Below are 27,783 nucleotides of genomic sequence, written 5' to 3'. Positions count from 1 at the left end.
ACCTAATATATTCGTCAGATTTTAAGTGAATATTGCACCAAACTCTCAATATTTATCCATGTACGGCGAAGTTTTGTTGAAACCGGTTCATTTAGAAATAGCTTCCATATATATTTCCATCCGATTTCATATAAATAGTGTACCAAATTATTAAAATTTGTATTTATGCCACGGTTGCTCAATTAGGTCCATTTTTTACATATAGTCCCTTGGAGGAGGTTTGATGTAATTTATTTTACCACGGTCCTTATAAACCTTTATGGTTTCAATTTTTATGATTCTGTAGAATTGATTTTATTTCGTGCTATTTTTTACACAACCTATTTATAGTGTACGAGTATAAATAACATTACCAACATCTGCACAATTATAAATGCAGCAATTAACAATTAAAATTTCTGTACCTCATTATTTTATTGCAAAGTTTATAGACCATCTACATATTGGAAAAAATAAAGAAATCAAACACCTATCTTATCAAAAAATAATAAAGCCGACAAATATCTACTGTCACCTGGGGCACGCTTCAAAATATTACCTCGTTATCAATGTCCGCACTTTCTGATACCGTTCATATCGGCCAGTATAAACGTATTAGCACATAAATAACAAATACAATAGATATAAGAATGTACCCCATTCTTCAAACAAATAAAAAGTTCCATTACGATCGCCTAGAAATGTTCTCACGTACCTTTTAGCTCGATATCGATATCAGTCTTTAACATTATCGATGAATAGTTATCTCCGGTATTTGTTGCTGGGCTGACTTTGAATTTTACAATTTGTTGATAATTTTCAAACTCGCCACGAATAATATCTTCGAAATACTTTTCGTTTAACCATTCGGGGTGGGTGGTGGAGGGATCTTGCTTAGGTTCAGGGACAGAGACAGTTACAGTTTCAACAACTTCTTTGGTAACAAATCTGCAATGATATTATTTATTATGAATTATTCTTCTAAATTTTATTTCTAATACCTACTTTGGCACCAAATAACCATGATGAGCCAGCCATGGCAACACCTTATTAATGTGTGTTATATAACGTGGATTCGAGTACGCCAGTTTCTTAAAGTCCACACTCTCTTTTTCGTCACCCATGAGATTTTCAAATTTAGCATCATCGCTTGGGTCCAACAACACAATTCCCATGGTCAAGAAGGCAGTCACCGTGGCCCACGAACCATAGGTAATTATCTGTTTATTGAATTCTCTCAAGCTGGGAATTTTCTCTTTAGGATAGGCTAATAAATTTAAATTTTCCACCAAATGCTGATGATAGTATTGTACAAAATATTCAAATTTATCCACTTTAATATCAGCTTGTGTTGAAGAGATCATAAAATATAGGAAATCTTGAGCTGGAGAGCCGTAATTGGTATTTTGGAAATCAACATATAGACAATCCACCAATTTGCCTTGGTCATCGTATTTGAAGAGGATGTTATTGGACCACGAATCGCCGTGATTGAGACAATTGAAGAAGTCGGGATTTACTTTACGCATTTGTACGAATTCTTCAACACAGTTATCGAAGAAAAATTCCTAAAAGTAATAAAGACAGCGACTTTAGAATTATAAGGAAAGATAGGACAGAAATAATGGAAAAAAATAGATTAAATTACAAAAATATATAGACATTTCGTTAAATTTGGCCGAGTTCAATTTTTATACCCTTACAAAAAATCTGGTGTACAATTGCAAGGAGGTTCCTGCTCATTCCATAACTCGAAATTATGGTTGATTAATTGGGAGGATTTTTTTAACACCTTGACATATCAGATATGCCAAATTATAGATAAATAGTTTGAAGAATTTGGTGAGGACATTTAAAATGTCTATTATGGGGTTATGTAACCTGACCTGGTATTTTTATATGCGAGCCTCGTCAACATGCTTTGAGGTGTTTTACCCTTGAAATATGACCACGGCTAGGCTATCAAAAAAGTTAGAGCTCTGCAATTTTGCACATACATTGCTAGTACTCCTAGAATGTTAGGTATTGCAAATGGGATATATCGGTCCATGTTTTGGTGTAGCCCTCATATAACGGTACGCCCCAATATTCGGTATTCTGCAGATTTTGGACACGTTTCCAACCGAATTGATTGTAATTTGGTGTTTTGGGTTCTCATTGTATAGCACATCTCCGTACCAAAAATTATTAATACTGACCCCCAATATTCGGTATTCTGGGGATTTTGGACAAGTTTTTCAAACGTAGTGTCCTTATTTTAAATAATTTGATTGCCATCCTCATGTTGGAGGGTATAAAAACTTCGGCCGGGTCGAACTTAATATCTTTTTTACTTGTTATCCTTCAACATCTCTACTTACCATCGCATCATAATATTGTTCACCATTCTCGTAAAGTTTGATGCAATCCAAAAATGGTTTCTTGAATGAACCGAACATTTGTTGTATAAATCCGCGACTAATTGGCGAATCCAAATCACGCTTAAACTCCTCCCGAAATTCTCCCTTCCGGAACACACGAACAGCTGATGCCGCATGGAATAGAGCCATTTTGCGTAGAACCGCCTCTGTATGTTCTGTATCTAAACTTTCCAAGCGATTGGCATTCTTATAGTGTAGAGGTCCCAAATCTTGCAATAGGACATAAAAATCGGCGGGAGCCTCTTCAGCCATGCGATAGGCCTGTGGGCCAAAGGAAACATCAACACCAGCCTTACGATACATTTCTTCCATTTCGGGTATGGCGTCATTGTAGGTGGCATTTTCAACTTGGAAGAAGTTCATATGATGCAACATTTGTTGCATATCCTTGTTGTCGTGGGCGACCTTTAACATGTACGATAAATCTTTGGTGGTGCCATCCAAAAGGCTGATTGTGACATAGACGCGCAACATAAGTGTGGCATAATTTTCACCAGCAGCTAAGGCAGGTTGGGCTTTGAACGAAACAATTTCATTGAAATTGGGATATTGTTTCATTAGTAAAGGTTGGATATTTTTCTTGTTCACCCAAGCGGGAATGTGGGGATTTGGAACTTCTTCAGTTTTTGTCTCTTCATTGTCTACAGCAGAGGTTACGATAGGTACTTGTAGCTGTTCCTTGGTTGCAGTTGGCTCTTCCTGAGGTACCTCTTCATTATTTGTAGTGACACTTTGTGGTTCCTCTTCACTGGGAGTTTCAGGTGTAACTGTCAGTAAGGGTAATTTAATTTCTGGCAATGGCCTTGGTGTTTTCTTGTAACTGAAATCTTTATCCGATACAACAGGAGCTATATCATAACTCTTGGGATCATGTTTTGAATTGCGTAAACCCATAATATAAAAAACCAAACAAAACCGAATCTGAACACAAATAATTTCTATTGAATACTAAGAGAAAATAATTTCAAATCAACGGCTGATGAACAGAAATCGGAAAAATGATATTCGTAACTATTGGAATGAAACAACCTTCACGGTTCACTACACACTCAGTACTGTGGAGAAGCGATTAACTAATTTTTCGGTTATATGCATTTCATAGATATGTATAGCTAAAAAACAAACACACCACGATCACTTTGAGTAATTTGGCGATAAATTGAGAGCGGGCTCTTGGAAAAACAACAGGTACAACGTATGGCATAGTATTATCAAGTTTGTTTGAAGTGGCCACCAGTCGCTTAGCATTTCCATTGGTAGTGCGTAGTGAAATTATCAGAATACGATCTAAGATATAGTTATACTCTCTGTCTCTCTGGTGGTTCTCTTCGACGCGTTTGCCTCTTTTTCTATTTCTAAATTAATGACAATGCTTATTTTCAATATCAACAATGATGACATTTATTAGTGGTTTGTTTGCTATCAAAATAAAATCAATATTTTGTAGATAAGCTCGATTTTAGCCATGACTGATGTAATATTCGTATTTCAAGACAAATCCCGCACTAAATGTTTTGAAATATTTTAACCTTTGATTTATAATTTTTAACATTTCATTTCCTCCCCAATATCTAAAATATGTCATAAGTGCGATATCTAAAAATAAAAAAAAAAAATCTGAAGACCCTCTTCTGCATATTTTCTCTTTCATATTCTGTTGTATGGCTATTTTTGTGCACAATTTAATATTTCTAGTTTTGCACATTTTTAATACGTCATTTTTGTTATCAAATTTAAATTTGAAAGGTACATCCTAGTCAGTGTTATCAGCAAGTACAAAAGTCCTCATAGACATTGCGGTTTCTTAATGTGATGGATATGTAGGCTTTGAGAAATATTTCACTATGTTGACAGTCATTGATGGTTTTTTTTTTTTTTTTTTTTTTTTTGAAAATCGACAGTGCAAAGGTCGAAGTGCAAAGGTCGTTTAGTTCAGCTGGATCGAATTTGTTACACCCTCTAGCTTTAGGAAAATACATTTGAAATAAAAGCGATATATGAACTATGGAAAGATCTAGGTTATAACTTATATTGCCAATATGAAAATAATAATATGTTTTCCAATAATTCGTCGGCGGATTTTATATAATCTAAGTTTTTTTTATACCCTCCACCATAGTATGGAGGGTATATTAGTTTTGTTTTTCCGTTTGCAACGCATCGAAATAATCATTTCCGACCCTATAAAGTATATATTCTTGATCAGCGTAAAATTCTAAGGCGATCTAAGCATGTCCGTCTGTCTGTTGTAATCACTCTAGCGTCTAAACGAATTGAGATAGAGCCCCAAAATGTTGCATAGAGTCGTCTTTTGTCTGCAGGCAGGTCAAGTTCGAAGATGGGCTATATCGGTCCACGTTTAGGCATAGCTCCCATATAAGGGTACCCCCCAATTTTCGGTATTTTGAGGTTCTTGAGCGTGTTTTTCAACCAAATTCGCTGAAATTCGGTACTTTGAGTTCTTATTGGGTAGCAAATCTCCCCACTATAAATAATAAATATAGGTCCATTTTTTCGGACAGCCCCCATACAAGGGTACCCCCAATTTTCAGTATTTTGAGGTTCTTGGGCGTGTTTTTCAGCCGAATTCGCTGAAAATTGGTACATTGGGTTCTTATTGGGTACCAAATTTCTCCACTAAAAATTATAAATATAGGTCCACTTTTTCTGGTAGCCCCCATATAAGGGTACCTCCCAATTTCCAGTTTTTGAGGGGTATTGACCGGATTTTTCTACCGAATTGGCTGTAATTTAGTACTTTGACTTCTTATTGGGTATCGAATCTCTCCACAAAAAATTATAAATATAGGTCCATATTTTCGGGTAGCCCCCATATAAGGGAGCCCACAAATTTATAACCCCCTTTTTATATTAAAATAGTTAGAGGATTTTTTCCGTGTATTGGGGTTATCACATATAGCTGTATTCCACCATAGTAGGGGGGATATTCGGTAGACGAAATTTTCAGTTTATATCCCACATAGTATGGAATTCTAAAACGATTTAGTCGATTTAGCCATATGTTTAATAATTTTTCTCTCGGAGGATATCGATATAAAAACTAAAACGTGAGGTTTGAGAATGAACTGTATCGACCCGCATTTACGACCAGGTCCTATATAAAACATCCTTCCTATTAATTATTTAGCGTGATGGACGGTATTGGGATTCAAAACTAAAATATTAGCTTGGAACTTGAGCTACATCGGTTCTAATTAGGCCTAACCCCTTATATAATGAAAACACAAAGTAGTTGCTAAATTGGAGTATTTTCAGAATTTTATACACATGTTTCACCGTACCATGCGTTAATAATATATGTCAACATTTTAGGGTTTTGATACTTTCGGAAAACCCCCATTGAAATTGCAGAATATTCTATTTGGTTTACAACAATCGATTGGAAGAATTGTCGTTATATGTATGTTCCCTATGTTTTCATTTCAAAAATTTGCCAGTATTTCTTTTTTTATCAGAATCTTTCTATGCAAAATTTCCCGTTTAAATTGCAAAATAATTTATTTCATATTTTGGCTGGATGAACGGGTCTTACACATCCCGTTCATTAATTATTTGCTTCAAATGAGGTATTCGTTTTTATCAAAAAAGTTTCGAATTTAATGCTGATCAAATCGTTTATTCAATTCGCCTCAAATTAAACTTATAAGTTTCTAAAATATTGATCCTTACTAGGGGAGGTTCCATAATCTTGGTAATGATAATAGCTTGTAGAAAGTTTCAGATCGGACATTTCAATCGTCTGATTATATCGAATATCGATTATAATAAATATCGAAAGTTTTGAAAGATTTTTGAATTTATAAATATTGAAAGTTTTGAGCCTTTTTGGGGTGTCGAGTCTTTACGGTTTCTATATCATTCATTTGATTAAACGACTATCACCGAAAACTATACATTCAAAACTTTAATAATCGACGCGATATGTTAATATAGGACAACTACAGAATCTACATAATCTAAAATGTAAATATTTATGTGTAGCTCCCCAATCCGAGTATATATATATCTATGTAATTGGTATCAATTTACCATTCCATTTGGATATAAACATAGACCCAGGGACCCCAACAACTTATATGGGGATATATTAAAACGTGGACCCAGTGACCCCAGAAGTACTGCTGAGTTCTCTTGCTACGTCATATGGTTCGCCAGTTAAATAGTTTTTACTCAACATTCGGAGACTCGGATTATTACCTAAGTGTGTTACGTGTTTAAAGAATTATATAACTCTCCATTTTGAACCACAAGTGAAATCCAGAAATAAATTCCTAAGAAATTCCTCAGAAACAGAAAATAGCATTAATATATATATATATATATATATATATTTATCACATTATTTATACATTCATTGGATCGTCTAGTCCCTTGTTGGCAAATCCTTACCATCATTGCTACAATCCCTAAAGAAATAAAATAACATACAATTTTTACAAATTAAAACAGCTTTTCAATTTTAGATATTTTCACTACTCGCCTCGTTTCCATAAAACCCCGATGATATAGCCATGGCAATACCTCATTCATATGCTCCACATAACGTGGGTTTGAATATATCGTATTCTTAAATTCTAAATGCTCTTTTTGTTCGCCTATGAAATTTTCAAATTTCGCCTTATCCGTAGGATCCAACAGAACAATGCCCATTGTTAGGAATGATGTAATTGTGGCCCAGCTACCATAGTGAATTAACTGCCGGTGCAATTCACAAAGTGATGGAATTTTCTCTATCGGATATCCAAGTAATCGAAGATTTTCGTCCAGATGTTGATGATAGTAACGTATGAAATAATGAAATTGCTCCACTTTTATATCTTTCTGTGTTGATGATATTATAAAATAGAATAGATCTTGAGCCACTGAACCATAATTGGAATTCTGAAAGTCAACAAAAAGAACATCCTCGACATGGCCATCGGCGTTGTGTTTGAAGAGAATATTATTGCACCAGGCATCTCCGTGATTGAGTACGTTAAAGTATGCGGGATTTGGTCGGCGACCGAGAGTGAACTCGTCTACAACATTGTCGAAAAATTTACTCTGAAAGAAAGATAAAATGCAATTTTTTATAAGAAATAGTTTCACTGACATTTTTTGTGAGCCGTTTACGAATTATGAAGTTTCCCCAGGCTTATAAACGGAATTAAAAACATAATTTAGCTTCCTACTTACCATATTGTCATGATATTTTTCACCGTCATCATATAATTTCAAATTTTCCATAAATGATTTCTTAAATGAACTAAACATTTGCGAAATAAATTCACGACCCTTTGGATTTTCTAAATTAGGGGAAAATGTTTCAGAATACGGTCCTTTTCGATAGACACGACAAACTGATGCTGCATGAAATGTAGCTAATTTTCGTAACACCGCCTTAGTGTGTTCCATATCTAGGCATTGCAAGCGATTAACATTTTTATAGCCACGCAGACTTAAATCTTCTAAGAGGACATAATTAGATGAGGGTTCTGCGTCATGCAATTCATAGACTATGGCACCAAATGTCACCTCACTACCAGCCTGATGATACATTTGCTCCAATTCCGGTATGACATTGTGGTAGACCTCGTTTTCAACATCAAAGAAATTTTTGATTTGCAGTAATTCCTTCATTTCATTATTGTCATGGGCCACTTTCATCATAAAGGATAGTTTTTTTGTGGACTTATCCTTGAGTTTTATTGTGATTTTTATTTTCAGCATTAATGTGGAATAATTTTCTCCTGGTGCCAAGGCGGGTTGGACTTGAAAGGATATAATTTCTAGAAATTCGGATTCTATGCGTTGTAAAAGTTCATGGAAGGTACTCATATGTATCCACGTGGGAATGCTTATATTTGTGGTACGTTTATCGGAATTGACAACTTCTCTGACGTTTTTCTCATTTTCCGGCTGTGAATCTTCATCTGCTTCTGGTGCAATAATCACTTGTGGCACTGCAACATCGGGTAATGCCTTTGTTGCCTTCTTATAACGAAATTCCTTGTCGGATACAATTGGTGCAATATCATAACTGCGCGGACTGCGTTTGGAAGAATTTAAACCCATTTTGGTACATAAAAACAACAACCTATCTAATTCAACTTTTTTAATATACTGAACCGTCTCAATATATTTTTTCGTCGTCACTTTATGACAAGGTGAATATTGTCTTACGGAATATTTTTTTTTAGATAACCGATTTTAAGTAGATTGTTATCTTGTGTTTACATTGCCACCAACTCGTAAAATGAAGTGGCATTAGACCCCACCTATATAGGTAGTATTAAAAATAATGCAATTTTTGAACTACAACATAATAACAGTGATGGAAAAATAAATAGAATGGCGACAATAATACATGAATATATCATTGTTTCTAGATGGATATATGTAATGTTTGTCATAAATAGGTTTAGATTTGAGTATAGCTCCCTTATATAATTTCGTCCGATTTTCACCAATGTTTGCATAGAAAATGCTGCATCAAAATTACATCATATACATACATACTACGCTACCAAAATTAGTGTAAATTTGTCATTGCAACACCTTGAAATATTAATCGGAATGTATATACTTGAGCAGAATAAAATTATATGTAGATTTAAACATGTCTATCTGTCTATCTGTTGAAACCACGATTGAGTTTAGTTTTGAAGATATCTTGCTACTACTCCTTGGATTTTTGGTGTTGAAAATTTGTATTTTCGTATAGCCCCATATAGCAGTTTTGGGGGTATTTTAGGAATTTTTTGTATGTTTTTCAAACGAATAGGCTGTAATTTTTCTAATTATATACAACCCTAATCAGTGAAGGTGCCTACCCCATGTTAAAAATTTACAATTTCAGTTACAAATCTATCTAACTCCCACAAAAATGATCCAAATTGAAACAAACAACATTTATTTGAAAGATAATTTTAACCAGTCAACGGAGCAGTATAGTCGGTTCTATATTATAAACATGGGCATTATATCGCGATATTTGCACCTTTTTGACCGATTAGAGGTCAACAAATACTATTAATATTCAGTACAGCCCTTCTAATTACTTATCCAGATTTCCTTCACCGTGGGTTGTGTTGCGATGCTCGGCTTTCAATTGTGGCCTATATATCGATTCGAAAAAACACAAAAATAAAGTATCTGATCCTCACCGAACATTATAGGCGTTGTCCTTGACCATACCTTGATCCGATCAGTGCTATATTTCCGCCCTCTAGTATGTTAATTGGTTACTAAATAATATCTGAATACGTAAGGACCTGTAAATATTTAAGTGTAACTCCCACATCCGAGTACATACGACAATATAGTTGTATCAATTTAAAGGTCAGCCACTCCTCTTAGATATACTATCAACTTCTCGGGTCTATGTCCTCCAGGGGCAAATATATGCGACATAGAATACATTTTTTTTTTATTTTTTTCACACAAAAATCGGGGTCCATTCGACCCGCTAAATATTGACTGATATTTATCAAAACACGCATGCCTATTCTTTGGTCCAATCCTCATCTCCCTGTTAAAATTCGCGATGTTTGGGCCATAATTGCGGCCTCTGGAGCGACAGGAAAAACCGACAAAAATTAAGTATTTGGTCCATTTCGCCCCCTAAATATTAAATTGGCCAGAACCCATCGTACATGCAAAATTTCGTGAAGATTGGTCAATAACTGTGGCCTGTATCGTGTTTACAAATTATAATGGACAGACGGACGGACACACATGTCTAGATCGACTCAGCTAGTCGAGATATGACGATCGGTATACTTAAAGGTGGGTCTAGGACCAATATTTCGCTGCGTTACAAACTTTTGGGGCTGCACAAAGCTATAATACACTGACAACATAGTTGTGTAGGGTATAAATATCGATTATTTTGAAAAGGTTTTGTTTGTAATAGAAACCAGTAAGGAAAGATCAAAATCGGACGGACCGACTATATGATTCTCTTCACCACTTTGGGTACATGCAAGAGATTCTAATACATACAATATCTTGAAGATAGAACAGACATATCATCTTTAGAAGACCTTTGAAATGGAATCGGCCGAAATTTAATTTGTGTTCTACATAGATATTTGAACGTAGTAGAAAACCTCAGTAGTGTTGGCGGGTTATTTGGGATACCATTTGTATTTTGTTTTTGCAAAATAGTCAGGCTTAATCCCAGTTTGTTGTTTTTATAAAAAAAACAACTATTTATTAGTGGGAATGTATGGCATTGTCAGCCGAGGGGTAAGGCAGGGAAGACTATAGTTTCGGATCTCGCCACTGATCCTCATCAGTTCCCTTAGTTTTTTTGTTGGGATATTCTCCCCAGAAGCTATTAATAGCTTCTTTACAAAAAACCTTTCAAACGACGAATGCACATAACGTTGTTGATGGTATTGCTAGTTAAAGCAATAAACCAAACAGTATGACCGTGCCTCGTCTACAACTTCAGTAGTGTTGGCGGGTTATTTGGGATACCATTTGTATTTTGTTTTTGCAAAATAGTCAGGCTTAATCCCAGTTTGTTGTTTTTATAAAAAAACAACTATTTATTAGTGGGAATGTATGGCATTGTCAGCCGAGGGGTAAGACAGGGAAATAACCCGCCAACACTACTGAAGTTGTAGACGAGGCACAGTCATACTGTTTGGTTTATTGCTTTAACTAGCAATACCATCAACAACGTTATGTGCATTCGTCACAAAGTGACGACATATAGCAGTGGGAAATGTATTGTAGTTGTTTGTAAATGCCTTGTTGACCACGAAGTCAGGCGCCAACGAAACGAACTTCTCATTGGGGTCGTAAGAACTTCGAATTGTCACAAGAGACATTTGGGTTTGAAAGGTTTTTTGTAAAGAAGCTATTAATAGCTTCTGGGGAGAATATCCCAACAAAAAAACTAAGGGAACTGATGAGGATCAGTGGCGAGATCCGAAACTATAGTCTTCCCTGCCTTACCCCTCGGCTGACAATGCCATACATTCCCACTAATAAATAGTTTTTTTTTATAAAAACAACAAACTGGGATTAAGCCTGACTATTTTGCAAAAACAAAGTATTAGAAAACCCCTAAAATCTATGAAAATTTCTATGTTAATCAGAGAGACTTGCATTCTTTGATGTATCATTTGTATAAAATCGAGCAACACTCGTGTATATGGACCTCTTCCAAATTTTGTGTAAATCGAACAAACATCATTTACAAAAAATTGTACGAAAATATATTTTTGGGAGCTTTATCTATATCTGAACCGATTTCAACAAAACTTCCCATACGTCTATCTGGACCTAACTCGGTACACAGTGCAAAATTTTGTCTCCATGGGATAAATATTGGAATATTTCAACACAACTTCACATACATCAAACTGGACTTCATTATGTACACTGTGCCAAATTTTGGCTGACAAATGTTGGTAGTTTGGTGCACCATTTACACAAAATCGGACGAAACTATATATAGGAGCTTTATCAAAATTTGAACCGATATATAGATACTTTGGTGCACCATTTACATTAAATGGAACGAAATTATAAATCGGAGCTATATATAAATCTAAACCGATTTAAAAAAAACTTCACAGACAGTAAACTTGACCTAATTCAGAACGCTGCGCAAAATGTTTTTTCAATCGGACAAATATTTGGAGTTTAGTGCACCATTTAAATAAAATCGGACGAAAATATATATTGGAGCTATATCTAAATCTGAACCGATTTTTCCCAATTTCTACTGGGTTCGTTCTTGGACCAAATAAATGAGCTGTGCCAAATTTCATCCAATTCGGATCATAAATGCTCAAAAGGGAACCATGTGTCTATCTCGTTTTCTTTTACCTTTTATAAACATAGGCACAAAGACATACTTCCCTTTACCACGGTTTGATCAAGAGTATAATGAATTGACATTTTTATACCCTTCACCACACTGTGGTACAGGGTATTATGTTTTTGTGCATATGTTTGTAACAGGCAAAAAGAAACGAGATAGACACATGGTTCCTTTTGAGAATATGCATAGAATCACTTTCTAAGTCGATTTACGCATGTCCGTCTGTCCGTCCGTCTGTCCGTCCATGTATTTTTGTGAACATAGTACAGGTCGCATTTATGATCCGATTTGAATGAAAGTTGGCACAGGTCACTTATTTGGCCCAAGGACGAACCCTATTGAAATTGGGAAAAATCGGTTCAGATTTAGATATAGCTCCCATATATATTTTCGTCCGATTTAATGTAAATGGGGCACCAAAGTCCCTATATATCTTTCGATTTGCACAAAATTTGGCACAGCGTAATGAATTAGGCATAGAATGATGTGTGCTGAGTTTCATGGAAATCGGTTCAGATTTAGATATAGCTCCCATATATAGTTTCGTCCGATTTTATGTAAATGGTGTACCAAAGTCCCTATATATCTTTCGATTTTCACGAAATTTGGCACAACGTAATGAATTAGGCATAGAATGATGTGTGCTGAGTTTCATGAAAATCGGTTCAGATTTAGATATAGCTCCCATATATAGTTTCGTCCGATTTAATGTAAATGGGGCACCAAAGTCCCTATATATCTTTCGATTTGCACGAAATTGGGCACAGCGTAATGAATTAGGCATAGAATGATGTGTGTTAAGTTTTCTGAAAATCGGTTCAGATTTAGATATAGCTCCCATATATATTTTCGTCCGATTTAATGTAAATGGTCCAACAAAGTCCCCATATATCTTTCGATGTGCACGAATTTTCGCACAGCGTAATGAATGTAGTATAGAATGATGTGTGTCAAGTTTCCTGAAAATCGGTTCAGATTTACATATAGCTCCCATATATATTTTCGTCCGATTTAAGGTAAATGGCGCTCCAAAGGCCTTGTACATTTTTCGATGTGCACGAAATTTGGCATAGAATACTGAATTAGGTCCGGAATGATGTGTGCTAAGTTTCGTGAAAATCGGTTCAGATTTAAATACAGCTCCCATATATAGTTTCGTCCGATTTAAGGTAAATGGTGCACCAAAGGCCTTATACATCTTTCGATTTGCTCGAAATTTGGCAAAGCGTACTGAATATACACTAGAACGATTTGTGTTACGTTTCGTGAAAATCGGTTCAGATTTAGATATAGCTTCTATATCTGACCAAATGAAAAATTTAGTATCGGTTGCAGAATGAAATGTTTATGTATCTAATTTCATTTTACTGGTCCTTTCAAAATGCGACGTCTGTTAGGATTCATCGGTTGAATATACCCAAAGTGGTGAAGGGTATCATATAGTCGGCCCCGTCCGACTTTACTACTTTCCTTACTGGTTTGTTGTTGTTTTTGTAATTAACGAAAATAAATGAGCTGTGCCAAATTTCATCCAATTCGGATCATAAATGCTCAAAAGCGAACCATGTGTCTATCTCGTTTTCTTTTACCTGTTATAAACATAGGCACAAAGACATACTACCCTTTACCACAGTGTGATCAAGAGTATAATGAATTGACATTTTTTGTTGTTGTTTTTGTAATTAACGAAAAGTCTTTTCGACGGGGGAATGATTTCCGATCACAGGATCCGATTTAAAAAAATTTCAACGGCATTAGAAAAAGTACATGTCTGACTCTGGTATAAACTAGGATTATTAACATCACACAAAAATTAAGAAATAGCGGACCAATATTTTTTAAATTACCTATTTTTGTCTACCTATGTATGTACTGAATAACGTGTTGAATTTTGGAACTGATTGTATTTTTAGTTTTTAAGTTATCGTGTTACAAGAAAAACGAGTTTAAAGTATGAGAACCACTTCTGCCGTCGTTTGATGCTGACACAGCAAATATCTTCAATTTTTTAAAACCTTAAAGGAGAGATCCCCATTTGCCCGTCTCTGTGGTGATACCACGATTTAGTTCGTAACATTTAAGAGAGTGTTCGCTACCCCCAATTTTTGGTATTTTACGGATTACGTAGTGGATGTAATTTGGTATTCAGCGACCGTGTCGTTTAAGCATTTTCTTCATATAAATTTTGCAAAATATATCCATGATTGTATACAGTCCCCATTCAAAAATCACCCAATTCACATCTGACTGCACATAACTGGGTACTTCGTTTTCACCTTGTCTCATTTTACCACGACCTAACCCCCGTAGAAAAGTCACGCTCGATTTTCGGTATTTTGAATGTCCTCCTCATGGTGTAGGATATAAAAGATCGGCCCCATTATTTTAGACATTCTTTGTTATTTCCTATAGAAACATTTAAAAAGAATGTATCGCGCAGGCATTGATAATCTCAACATTATGATTATCATGCTCTGGATTAAGAGTTTGTGAAACACCCAAACTTGTTGTTCTATACCTACCCTTATGTATACTGAACCTACCTACGAAACATTATCAATATTATATATTTGGGGAGCCCCGTATAACGGTACCGGTATTATGTTTCTACCTAATTGGTTGTAATTTGTTATTCTGGTTTGTGGTATGCAAAATTTGCAGCACATAATGATGTAAATCATGCTTTTATTAATCGGTCCAATTTTAGATGTACCTCCCGTGACTCGTTTCTCTATATAAATGACGACCAACTGATTTGTCTTGATTTGTCCGATTTAAACAACATTTTGTGTAGGCGGCCGAATATAATCTGACATGACGTGCCGAAAGTCAGTAATCAAAATCCATCACGACAATAGCCTTAAATCATTTCTGATAATACTTTTTACCCCATATCAAGATGTTGACAACGTTTTTAGTCTACCAAAGTGCGACGTACGTATTATTTTCCAAATTGCAAAATCATTGTTAACTCTTGATACCGTAAGTAACAAGGCACATATTTCTGCAGAACGAATATATTTCTTATTTTGTACACAATTTGAAAGTCATTCGCGAGGTCTCGCGCTACCTGCGAAATACACTTATCAGCGAAAAGCATATCAACAAATATGAGTTTATGACGTTGTATTTGGCGTAAGCCAAATATTGATAATGGAAATTAATAGAATAATCTAATGGACATGTTTTAAAATATTTCGTCAATATTGTCATAATCTGTTGGTGATTGCTAAGACCATGGCGTTAGTATTCGTAGATATTATATTATTATTAACAGTGACTAAGACTTGTTTAAAACCGTCTAAAGTGTTTTAGATAATATTGGTCTATAAGTTCAACAATGGACGCCAATTTCTATAAATTGGGTTTTCCAATTACTAATATTTTTTACTAAAATAAATTAACAAATCAAAAACTCTAATAACACAAATGTCCTTGTCAATAATCAGTATTTTTATACCTTTCACCACACTGTGGTACAGGGTATTATGTCTTTGTGTATATGTTTGTAACAGGCAAAAAGAATCGAGATAGACCCATGGTTCCTTTTGAGAATATGCATAGAATCACTTTCTGAGTCGATTTATGCATGTCCGTCTGTCCGTCCGTCCATGTATTTTTGTTAACAAAGTACAGGTCGCATTTATGATCCGATTTGAATGAAATATAGCACAGGTCACGAACCCTATTGAAAAAATCGGTCCACATTTAGGCATAGCTCCCATATAAGGGTACCCCCCTTCCAAACCAAATTCTTTATAATTTGGTTTTTTGTAGACGTATATGGTAACAAACCTCCCTCCCAAAAATTGTTAATATTCGCCCCTTTTAGGGGTAGTCCCCATATAAACCCCTTTTTATACCCTTCACCACACTGTGGTACAGGGTATTGTGTCTTTGTGCATACGTCTTTATCAGGCAAACAAATCGAGATAGACCCATTGTTCCTTTTGAGAATATGAATAGAATCACTTTCTGAGTCGATTTATGCATGTCCGTCCGTCCGCTCATTTATTTTTGTTAACAAAGCACAGGTCACTTAATAGGCCAAAGGACGAACCCTATTGAAATTGGAGAAAATCGGTTCAGATTTAGATATAGCTCTCATATATATTGATGCACCAAACTCCCAATAGTGATCCGATTGAGACAAAATTTTGCATAGAGTATTGAATTAGGTCCTGATTAATGTTTGCGAAGTTTTGTTGAAATCGGTTCAGATTTCGATATAGCTCCCATATATAGTTTCGTCCGATTTAATGTAAATAGTGCACCGAACTCCCAATAACGGTCCGACTAAAGCAAAATTTTGCACAGAGTACTGAATTAAGTGCCGACTGATATAGCTCCCATATATAGTTTCGTCCGATTTAAAGTAAATTGTGCACCAAACTCTCAATATTGTTCCGATTGAAGCAAAATGTTGCACAGAGTACCGAATTAGGTCCCGACTAATGTATGCGAAATTTCTATATCAACAGGAAATTGTAGATATTAACATGTCTTGCATGTACCCATAGTGGTGATGATACCCTTCACCTGATATACCCTTCGACTGATATAGCTCCCATATATAGTTTCGTCCGATTTAAAGTAAATTGTGCACCAAACTCTCAATATTGTTCCGATTGAAGCAAAATGTTGCACAGAGTACCGAATTAGGTCCCGACTAATGTATGCGAAATTTCTATATCAACAGGAAATTGTAGATATTAACATGTCTTGCATCATATAGTCGGCCCCGTCCGACTTTTGAACTTTCCTTACTGGTTTTATTAATGCCATTTAACTTTTGTCAAAGCAAGAAATCGAAAAATTAATAAACAATTAAAACAATCGACTAACATATAGCAACCAAGATTTATTTTATATTTCAATCGAAAAAATCTTATCTTGGACTAAAAGCCGTATAATTATTGCCGAAACACTTTGATGTTCTATACTAGAATACCTGGAAATATGTATAATATTTCATGATGTCTCGGTGGATTTCACAATATTTTAAACCATATAAAATATATGTCAACAAGTTTTTTGAAATACTACATTTTGTATATTATGATGTGATCTCTTTTAAGCCCACCCACAAGAATTACGCACGAATAGTATTGGAAAATTTTGGAACTGGAACACATTTAGTCATACTTGTGCACTTTACGACTTAGTCAATAAAATCTGTATCGGATTTCAAATATCAGAAGTATACATATATAGGTATATATAATTGATAAGGATTGACTCAAGAAATTACTGCATCATATTGCGTATAATTTACTATTTCTTCCAAGAGAAGAGAATGGACGGGCATATATACTAAAGCATATAACCTCGGAAAACGCAATTTGTGTCTTGTGTAAAATGCCCATTGAGAAATTTTACATTTTATGCATAAATGACAGTAACAACACGTAATGCGATGGGGACTTATCGGGAGAAAAGGTGAGAGGGGAAACGTATTTTCAGAAAAAAGAAGAAAGAACAAGAAAAAAGTGAGCAAATCGAGATGTACAGTAGTCAGAATGAAGTCCGGAAATTTTACCAACGAGTAAAACACCAAACCGATGGCTTTGGTTCAGGCATTTCCTCCTGTAGAGACGAAGATGAAAACCTGTTGACAGATACACATAACGTGTTGAGGATCTGGAAGGAGCATTTTGAAAAGTTTTTGGTATCAACTAGTGGCAGTGAAGAATATGGCCCAGAACCAATAAGAGATGACGGTATGGAGTTTATTCCATATTCCAGTTTAGCAATTAATCGTCTGATTAACAATAAATCAGCAGGTGCCAATGGATTACCAGCCGGGAGATGCTGGTCAGGAGCATGCAACAACTGATTAGTACAATTTGACTGGAGGAATGCATGCCCAATGATTGGAACCTCAGCATCCTGTGTCCCGTGCACAAAAGAGCACACAAGTCGATATGTGCCAACTATAGAGGAATAAGTCTCCTTCCCATCGCCCATAAGGTGCTATCCAGCGGGCTGTGTGAACGACTGATGCCAATGGCCAACGACATTATAGGGTCATACCAATGCGGCTTCAGTCCTAGCAAATTCAACATTGACTAGATCTTCACTCTGCGGCAAATTCTGGAAAAGACCCACGAAAAACACATCGACAAATTTCACTCGACAGCCCTTTCAGAGGTGTTTAAGGCCATGTCTGCGTGTATCATTCCTGCAAAATTAATACGGCTATGTAGGATAACTTTAACTGGCACAAGGTCCGCAGTGAAAGTCTGAAAGGACTTATCGGAGCCCTTCAATACCGAACAAGGATTCAGATAAGGTGACAGTTAGTCGGGTGACCTGCTTAACATCCTGCTGGTAAAGGTCATACGAGATACAAATGTGAAAAGAAATGACACTCTATACTCACCGACGACATCGACATAATGGATCCACCATTACGAGGGGTAACAGCCACATTTGAAGGAGTTGAGAAGGAGTCTGCTAAAGTGGGACTGGCAGTAAATGGCGAAAAGATCAAGCTCATGGTCCAGTTGACTCGGACCAACTGTGGAACTTGAATACTAAAACTTCAAGGTTGTAAACAATTTTATATACCTCGGTACCGCCAAAAACAAAAATAATAACATCTGCTTTGTAATCTGGAGGAGAATTGTTTTGGCCAACAGTTGCTACTATGAAATTGGATATTCCGTTCTCTCCATATGAGGTTTACATGTTTTCAAAATGTTGACCCTTTTTGGGGGACGTACTAGAACGTGTGAAACGATAAGTCCTCTCTTCCAACATTATGTAGCCATAGTTAAAGATTATTTTGTGTGGGAGGTACGAGAAGGAGTGGACCAATTGAGTCCTATCTCCAACATGAATTAAGTCTGAAAGAAAATCTACGATGTGCACAATTTGACTCAAGTCGAACATTCCATTAGCCTAATAATGGATTTTTTTTAAATATTGAAAATGTTAACACTTTGTAGGGAAGGTACCAGAAGGAGTGGACCAATGGGTCCCATATTCGTACTTGGTGAAGGTAAGCGGTTGTCGAATAGTCCGTTAGCATGATATTATAATAATATTCTGCAAAATTTCACGGGGGAGGAGGTATCAAAAGAAGTGTACTGATATTCCCATCGTCGAACATAAACTAGAACTAGTTTAGAAAAAAAATATTGCGATGGGCAAAGTTTGGATGAAAACGGTTACTCCCTTCGACATTTATAGTGCGCATCAGTCTGCCAGGCATATAGACGGCTGGACGATGAGTTTCATTTACGTTTACTTTTGAAAACACGAAATTTATAACCCTATAAATTCATGTTTTAGCTGAGAACCCATATATGAGTACCATTCTTTTTATTTAAATAACTAAATAACAATAATTAATCGATTTTAACAATAAAAACGATTTTCAAATTTATTTCTAAATTATACTTCAAATGCACCACGATTGTCCAACCACGGAATTAAAACTTTCATATTTTCCGCTAATCTTTTATTAGTGTACATAGCTTGACGGAAATCGCTACCTTCTTCACCACCGATGACATTATCCATATTGGCATCTTCACGGGACTCACAAAGTATTACAGGCATCAAATTTGTTGCAATGGTATAAGCTAAATAAAAGAAATAATAAATGTATGTCAACTTTTAAATTTCATAATAATAAATACAAATCTTACCCCAATAATCATGCTTGTACATGGCAATGTGTATATCTCTCAAACTGGGAATTTTACTTTCATATTTCAGTAATTTCAAACTCTCCACTAATTTTTCATGATAATAGGCAATGAAATAATCAAAATGTTTTAATTTAATTTCCAAATTGGTTGATGAGTAAAGGAAATATTGTAAATCCTGTGCCGGCGATCCATAGCGACCCAATTGGAAATCAATGAAATAGGTCTCTTTCAGCGCGCCATCTTCATGATATTGGAACATAATATTATTTACCCATAAATCACCATGATTTAGTACATTAAATTCGGCGGGACTTCGTTCTGATTTGATTTGATATGGGTCCGATTGAGATTCAACGCATTTTTTCTGTAATTGAGAGAGGAGTGTATAAGACATTTTAATTATAGTATAGCTGTACTAGTCCTGATAATAGTAATTCTTAAAGAATAATTAAATAAATACATCATTATCGGCCTAGATAAAAACTTAAATTAACCAGTTATAAAAACCAGTGAGCGGAGCAGTATAGTCGGACGGGGCCGACCATACAATACCCTACACAACTCCCACGGAACTCTTATTTTCTGCTGATGTTTTTTCCGAGCCTGGGCAATATTTCGTGATATTTGCACCCTTCAACAGCTCATCTTCCTTACACCGACGTATTTTCCGAATATTACTAATATTCAGTATAGCGCTTCTAATTACTTTTCCAGATTCCCTTCGCCGTAGACTGTATTGGGATGTCCGGCTTATAATTATGGCCTATAGAGCAAAAAACACAAAAATTTAAGTTTTTGGTCCATTTCATCCCAAAATTACTATCTGATCATCACCGAAAATTATAGGCATTGTCCTTGACCATAACTGGAACCTCACCTCTAGTGTGGTAAAGGCCTACTAAATAATATCTGTATACGTAAGCACATATAAATATTTAAGTGTAGCTTCAACATCCGAGTACATACGACAATATAGTTGGTATCAATTTAAAGGTCAATCACTCTTCTTGGGTGTACTAACAACTTCCCGGGCCTGTGTCCTTCAGCTAAATATTGATAGATCTTCATCAAGCCATACATGCTTATTCTCCGGCCCGATCCCCTTCTCCACGTATAATTTTGCGATTCTTGGGCCATAGTTGCGGCCTCTGGAGCGATCAGAAAAAATAGCTTGACGGAAATCGCTACCTTCTTCACCACCGATGACATTATCCATATTGGCATCTTCACGGGACTCACAAAGTATTACAGGCATCAAATTTGTTGCAATGGTATAAGCTAAATAAAAGAAATAATAAATGTATGTCAACTTTTAAATTTCATAATAATAAATACAAATCTTACCCCAATAATCATGCTTGTACATGGCAATGTGTATATCTCTCAAACTGGGAATTTTACTTTCATATTTCAGTAATTTCAAACTCTCCACTAATTTTTCATGATAATAGGCAATGAAATAATCAAAATGTTTTAATTTAATTTCCAAATTGGTTGATGAGTAAAGAAAATATTGTAAATCCTGTGCCGGCGATCCATAGCGACCCAATTGGAAATCAATGAAATAGGTCTCTTTCAGCGCGCCATCTTCATGATATTGGAACATAATATTGTTTACCCATAAATCACCATGATTTAGTACATTAAATTCGGCGGGATTTCGTTTTGATTTGATTTGATATGGGTCCGATTGAGATTCAACGCATTTTTTCTGTAATTGAGAGAGGAGTGTATAAGACATTTTAATTATAGTATAGCTGTACTAGTCCTGCTAATAGTAATTCTTAAAGAATAATTAAATAAATACACCATTATCGGCCTAGATAAAAACTTAAATTAACCAGTTATAAAAACCAGTGAGCGGAGCAGAACGGAACTCTTATTTTCTGCTGATGTTTTTTACGAGCCTGGGCAATATTTCGTGATATTTGCACCCATCAACAGCTCATCTTCCTTACACCGACGTATTTTCCGAATATTACTAATATTCAGTATAGCGCTTCTAATTACTTTTCCAGATTCCCTTCGCCGTGGACTGTATTGTGATGTTCGGCTTATAATTATGGCCTATAGAGCAAAAAACACAAAAATTTAATTTTTTGGTCCATTTCATCCCAAAATTACTATCTGATCATCACCGAAAATTATAGGCATTGTCCTTGACCATAACTGGAACCTCACCTCTAGTGTGGTAAAGGCCTACTAAATAATATCTGTATACGTAAACACATGTAAATATTTAAGTGTAACTCCCACATCCGAGTACATACGACAATATAATTGGTATCAATTTAAAGGTCAATCACTCTTCTTGGGTGTACTAACAACTTCCCGGGCCTGTGTCCTTCAGCTAAATATTGATAGATCTTCATCAAGCCATACATGCTTATTCTCCGGCCCGATCCCCTTCTCCACGTATAATTTTGCGATTCTTGGGCCATAGTTGCGGCCTCTGGAGCGATCAGAAAATCGGACAAAAAAGTTTTTGGTTCATTGCATCCCCTAACATTCATCTTTACCAAAAACAATAGGGGTCTTCATTGGCCAGAACCCATCCTACATGCAAAATTTCGTGAAGATTGGTCCATAACTGCGACCTGTATCGTGATTACAAATTATAATGGACAGACGGACGGACAGACACACATGTCTAGATCGACTCAGCTAGTCGAGATATGACGATCGGTATGCTTTTGGTCCATTGCATCCCCTAAATATTAACCGATCTTTACCAAAAACAATAGGGGTCTTCATTGGCCAGAACCCATCCTACATGCAAAATTTCGTGAAGATTGGTCCATAACCGCGACCTGTATCGTGATTACAAATTATAATAGACGGACGGACGGACGGACACACATGTCTAGATCGACTCAGCTAGTCGAGATATGACGATCGGTATGCTTAAAGGTGGGTCTAGGACCAATATTTCGCGGCGTTACAAACTCTGGGGCTTCACAAAGCTATAATACCCTGACAACATAGTTGTGTAGGGTGTAATAATAATCCAAGGACAAAAGTCGAATAGGGCCGATTAAATGATACCCTAGGAAGAATGCCTCCTATGTTTCTTATTGAAACATACCAAAATATATTTTCCGATTTAAATCAAGATTAACTGATTTGGCCATCTCAAATGATTGTATTTGTATGCGAATATGTGACCTATATAGATATATGAACCGATTTTAATCATTCCATATCAATGTCAATATCTATGCAAGGTTTTAAATAAATTAAGGTCTTTGTGTACCATTTATATGAAATCGGACAACATTATGTATGAATGACTGCACATGCTAGTCGGTATGTTGCAGCACAGTGTGCTTTCCAAACTGGGACTTTGATGAACCATTTACATTAAATCGGTCGAAAATATATATACGATCTATATCCAAATCTGAACCGATTTTCAAGAACTTTTACACACATCATTCTAGACTCAATTCAGTAGGCTATGCCAAATTTCGTGCAAATCGGAATATATATAGGGACTTTGGCATACCATTTACCTAAAATCGGGGGGAAGCTGTATATGGGAGCTATATCTAAATCTAAACCGATTTTCTCCAATTTCAATACGGTTAGTCCTTGGGCCAAATAAGTGAACTGTGGCAAATTTCATCCAAATCGGATTATAAATGCGACCTTTACTTTGTTAACAAAAATACATGGACGGACGGACTGACGGACATGCGTAAATCGACTCAGAAAGTGATTCTATGCATATTCTCAAAACGAACCATGGGTTTATCTCGATTCATTTTGCCTGTTACAAACATATGCACAAAGACATAATAGCCTAGTGTGGTGACCAAAGTGTGGTGAAGTGTATAAAAAACAGTAAGGACAGTTTAAAATTCGGACGGGCCGAATTAGGTACATACAAGAGATGCTCATGTGTACTCGTACAATATTCTGTATATAGAATATACATAGCATCTTCGGATAACCATTGAAATGGAATTGGACGAAATTAAATATATGATCAACATAAATATTTGAACTAATTTAAAACAACCCTTACACATACTATTCCGAAGTCTATTAAAAATTTCATGTCAATCGGGCTGACTTGGGTTCTTTGGTGTACCATTTGTATGAAATAGAGCCTTATTATGTATGGAAGCTATAACTAAATCCGGAAGTATTCGAGCAATCATGGCATCCACCACATTGTATGCTGCAATACAGTACGCTGCCCAAAATTTAACTCGATCGATGAACCATTTACATAAAATCGGACAAAACTATGTATGGAGGCTATATCTAAATATGAACCGATTTCAACAAAACTTCAAGTGTCTCAATCTGCTCCAATTACGCTGTGCACAATTTTGTCTCAATCGGACAAAACTTGGCTGTTTGGTGTACAATTTACATAAAATTGGACAGAACTATATATGGGACCTATATCTAAATCCGAACCGATTTCAACAAAACTACACACACATATATCTGGATCTAACTCAGTACTCTGCGCAAAATGTTGGCTCAATCGGACCAATATTGACAGTTGGTGTTTCATTTACATAAAATCGGACGAAACTATATACAGGACCTTTATCTTAATCTGAACCGGTTCTATCAAAACTTCGCATTTATAAATTAAAACCTAATTCACTACTCTGTGCAAAACGTTGTCTCAATCCGGCCAATATTGGCAGTATGGTGTTCCATTTACATAAAATCGGACGAGACTATATACAGGATCTTTATCTTAATCTGAACCGATTCTATCAAAACTTGGGATACATCAAACTGGACCTAATTTAGTACGCTGTACAAAATTTTGTCTCAATCGAACCAATATTGGCAGTATGGTGCTGTATTTACATAAAATCGGAAGAAACTATATATGGGAGCTATATCTAAATCTGAACCGATTACAACAAAACTTCGCATACATCCTTCTAGACATTACTCAGTGTAAATTTTGTTCTCAATCGGACCAATATCCATTTACATAAAATCGGACGAAACTATGTATGGGAGCTATCTCTAAATCTGAACCGATTCCATAAAAATTTCGCATAATGTGTAAAAGTTTGTCTCAATCGGACAAATATTGGGAGTTTGGTGCACCATATACATAAAATCGCACAAAACTATATTCTGGAGCTATATCTAAATCTGGAGAAGAAACTATATATGGGAACTATATCTAAATTAACATGGACAAACGGACGGACGGAACCGTGGGTCTATCTCGTTTCATTTTGCCTGTTGGAAACTATGTACAAAGACATAATACCCTGTACCACAGAGTGATGAAGTTTATAAAAATTTTAAACAAATATATTATGAGCGCTATTCAAAGGAGCACCGCTCTCCCTACAATTAAAATATATAAATATCGATCCTATCAAACTATTATGGACTAAATTTTGTAGTATATTTAGATGATAAAAACCCCATCATGTTGTTCAAGGTTCATGTTTACCCTACGCAAAATATCCTCCAATATTAAAATAAATTCTGCCTATTGGTATTTTATCCTCCCTAAAATATGTCCGTATAACCACATCGCTTGAAAAATAAAGCTAGAACAATAAAAATTCTTAAAATGCGCAGGTAATATTTAAAATGGGCGCATACTTTGGGAATTGGCTATGGACATTCAAAATCTAGCGGGAGCTATGGGAGCTATGTCCAAAAATAGACCAATAATGATCATTTGTTCACCACTTCTGCTGAAAACTTCTAAATATCGTAATATGCAAATTTTCAGTTCTACTCTGATATAATTTTTATTCTAATTAGGCTTTTCCATATAGGTCAATAATTTCCACTCACCAATTTCTCTCGTAAATATTCCAAATCACCATACAAATGCATATTATCTCTAAAGGTTTTTCCAGCATTCAGACGATGTTCTACAAACTCATCCTTCTCCGCCACCACACACTGGTCGTACATTTTGGGGAATTCCTCCACCGATTCAACATAACGTGCTGATGCAGCATGAAATTGTGCCAATTTTTCAAGTACTGCCTTTGTGTGTGCGATATCAAGACCCAAATGCCGATTGGCATTTTTAAAATCATGCAAACGTAAATCTTCCATAATAAGTAAATAATCGTTATGGGTGGCATTTTTCAATTCCAGTAATTTTGGAGCAAACCGCACAGTCTTCCCCACATTCGAATAGAATTCTTCGAATTTGGGTATATATTTGGAATAGGTTGCCTGCTCCTTTTCAAATATTTGCCATTCTTTGATCATATTTTCCATTTGTTGAGTGTTGGGTTTTATTTTCACCATATAGGATGTGGATTTGGTGCTCGAGTCGGGCAATTCAACTTCTAAATGTATTCTTAATAAGGTGGTCATAAAATTTTCACCTGCAGCCACTGCCCGCTTAACATCAAAGTTGGTAATTTTTGTATAATTTGGATAATCATTTTTTAAGAAATCACTAAACAATTCTGGTGTTAACCATTCCGGTTTATCTGGAAAGTCGCCATTGTTGTTGTTATTTTGTTCTTTATGCTGCGTATCACCATTTGAATTTTGAACCATTTTGGTATTGTTGTTGTTCGGTTTTAGTATTTTAAATTGATTGTTTGTTGTTTTTTGTCCGCGTTGAATATTTAAGCGCAACGTTCGAAAAGCTACTGAGACTTGATATAGATTTTGTTTAAGAACATTGCGCAAATTATGATTTGCTATTGCGCTGTATCATGAATGCGTCGCAATGCCAAAATGATTAATTCCAATAAGAGAAAAATGTAAAATTGAATGATAAATGTTTTGTGTCTCTATATTACATGTAGATATGGAAGATTTTATGTGGAGGGTAATTATGTCGACGATACGATTATCAAAGATTATAAAACACATGGAGTTTTAAATAAAAAAATAAAAAAAAAATATTTTCTAGAACTAACATAATGGTAAATTAAAACCAGTAAGGAAAATAGTAAAGTCGGACTGGACCGACTAAATGATACCCTTCACCACTTTGGAATATTCTACATATGTATTCTAAAACCAGTGAGCGGAGCAGTATAGTCGGACGGGGCCGACCATATGATACCCTACACAACTTCCACGAACATCTAACTTTCTGTGGTACCACATTCTGAGCTTGGGCAATATTTCGCAATGTATGCATCCTCATGACCCACCAGAGGTCCACAAATATTACTAATATTCAGTACAGTCCTTATAATTACTTGTCCAGATTCCCTTCAAAGTGGGTTGTTTTGTGATGTTCAGCTTTCAATTTTGGCCTGTAGATCGACTCGAAAAAAAAACGTTATCGGTCCACTTTATTCCATCATCACCGAAAATTATCATCACGAAAATTATAGGCGTTGTCCTTGACCATACCTCGATACTAGTGAAAGCGATGAGCGCTATATTTCCATATTTCCGCCCCCTAGTGTGTTAATGGGTTACTAAATAATATCTGAGTACGTAAGCACCTGTAAACAATTAAGTGTAACTCCCACAACCGAGTACATACGACAGTGAAATTGGTATCAGTTTAAAGGTCAACCACTCCTCATGGATATACTATCAACTTCTCAGGTCTATGTCCTTCAGTGGTAAATCTATACGCTATAGGATACAAATTTTGTAATTTTTCACACAAAAGTCAGGGTCCATTTGACCCGCTAAATATTGACCGATCTTTATCGAAACAGGCATGCTTATTATTTGGCTCCATGTTAAAATTTCCGGTGTTTGGGCCATAATTGCGGCCTCTGGAGCGACCAGAAAAACCGAAAAAATAAAGTTTTTGGTTCATTTCATCCCCTAAATATTAACAGATCTTTTCCAAAAACAATAGGGGTCTTCATTGACCAGAACCCATTCTACATGCCAAATTTCGTGAAGATTGGTCCATAACTGTGGCCTGCATCGTGTTTACAAATTA

The 27,783-nt window shown here is 35.7% G+C and overlaps 4 protein-coding genes across 4 annotated transcripts; all 4 read right to left on the bottom strand.

Moving 5' to 3' along the window:
* Positions 1 to 694: 694 nt before the first annotated feature.
* LOC133333599 (uncharacterized) lies at positions 695 to 3,293 on the bottom strand (the record flags this gene model as incomplete). Its single annotated transcript, XM_061541909.1, has 3 exons — positions 2,340 to 3,293; positions 985 to 1,547; positions 695 to 927 (listed from the first exon to the last, which is right to left on the bottom strand). Coding segments are annotated over exons 1-3 (1,750 nt in total), but the record flags the coding sequence as incomplete, so codon positions are not given.
* A 3,490-nt stretch (positions 3,294 to 6,783) lies between these two features.
* LOC133333598 (uncharacterized) lies at positions 6,784 to 8,474 on the bottom strand. Its single transcript, XM_061541908.1, has 3 exons — positions 7,596 to 8,474; positions 6,901 to 7,463; positions 6,784 to 6,826 (listed from the first exon to the last, which is right to left on the bottom strand). The coding sequence occupies exons 1-3, from the start codon at positions 8,472 to 8,474 to the stop codon at positions 6,784 to 6,786; spliced, it is 1,485 nt and encodes a 494-aa protein (XP_061397892.1).
* An 11,164-nt stretch (positions 8,475 to 19,638) lies between these two features.
* On the bottom strand, positions 19,639 to 20,292 carry LOC133333597 (uncharacterized). The gene is made up of 2 exons (XM_061541906.1): positions 19,896 to 20,292; positions 19,639 to 19,829 (listed from the first exon to the last, which is right to left on the bottom strand). The coding sequence occupies exons 1-2, from the start codon at positions 20,290 to 20,292 to the stop codon at positions 19,639 to 19,641; spliced, it is 588 nt and encodes a 195-aa protein (XP_061397890.1).
* A 1,020-nt stretch (positions 20,293 to 21,312) lies between these two features.
* On the bottom strand, positions 21,313 to 26,420 carry LOC133333596 (uncharacterized; the record flags this gene model as incomplete). Its single annotated transcript, XM_061541905.1, has 2 exons — positions 25,695 to 26,420; positions 21,313 to 21,609 (listed from the first exon to the last, which is right to left on the bottom strand). Coding segments are annotated over exons 1-2 (1,023 nt in total), but the record flags the coding sequence as incomplete, so codon positions are not given.
* Positions 26,421 to 27,783: the final 1,363 nt, after the last annotated feature.

The sequence above is a fragment of the Musca vetustissima genome, unplaced genomic scaffold (genome assembly GCF_032173495.1).
Source record: "Musca vetustissima isolate MV318-11 ecotype Yass unplaced genomic scaffold, APGP_CSIRO_Mvet_v1 utg71418, whole genome shotgun sequence".
NCBI classification, from domain to species: domain Eukaryota; kingdom Metazoa; phylum Arthropoda; class Insecta; order Diptera; family Muscidae; genus Musca; species Musca vetustissima.
Note: the sequence above shows the minus strand (reverse complement) of the source record. Positions and strands in the feature narration are given on the sequence as shown.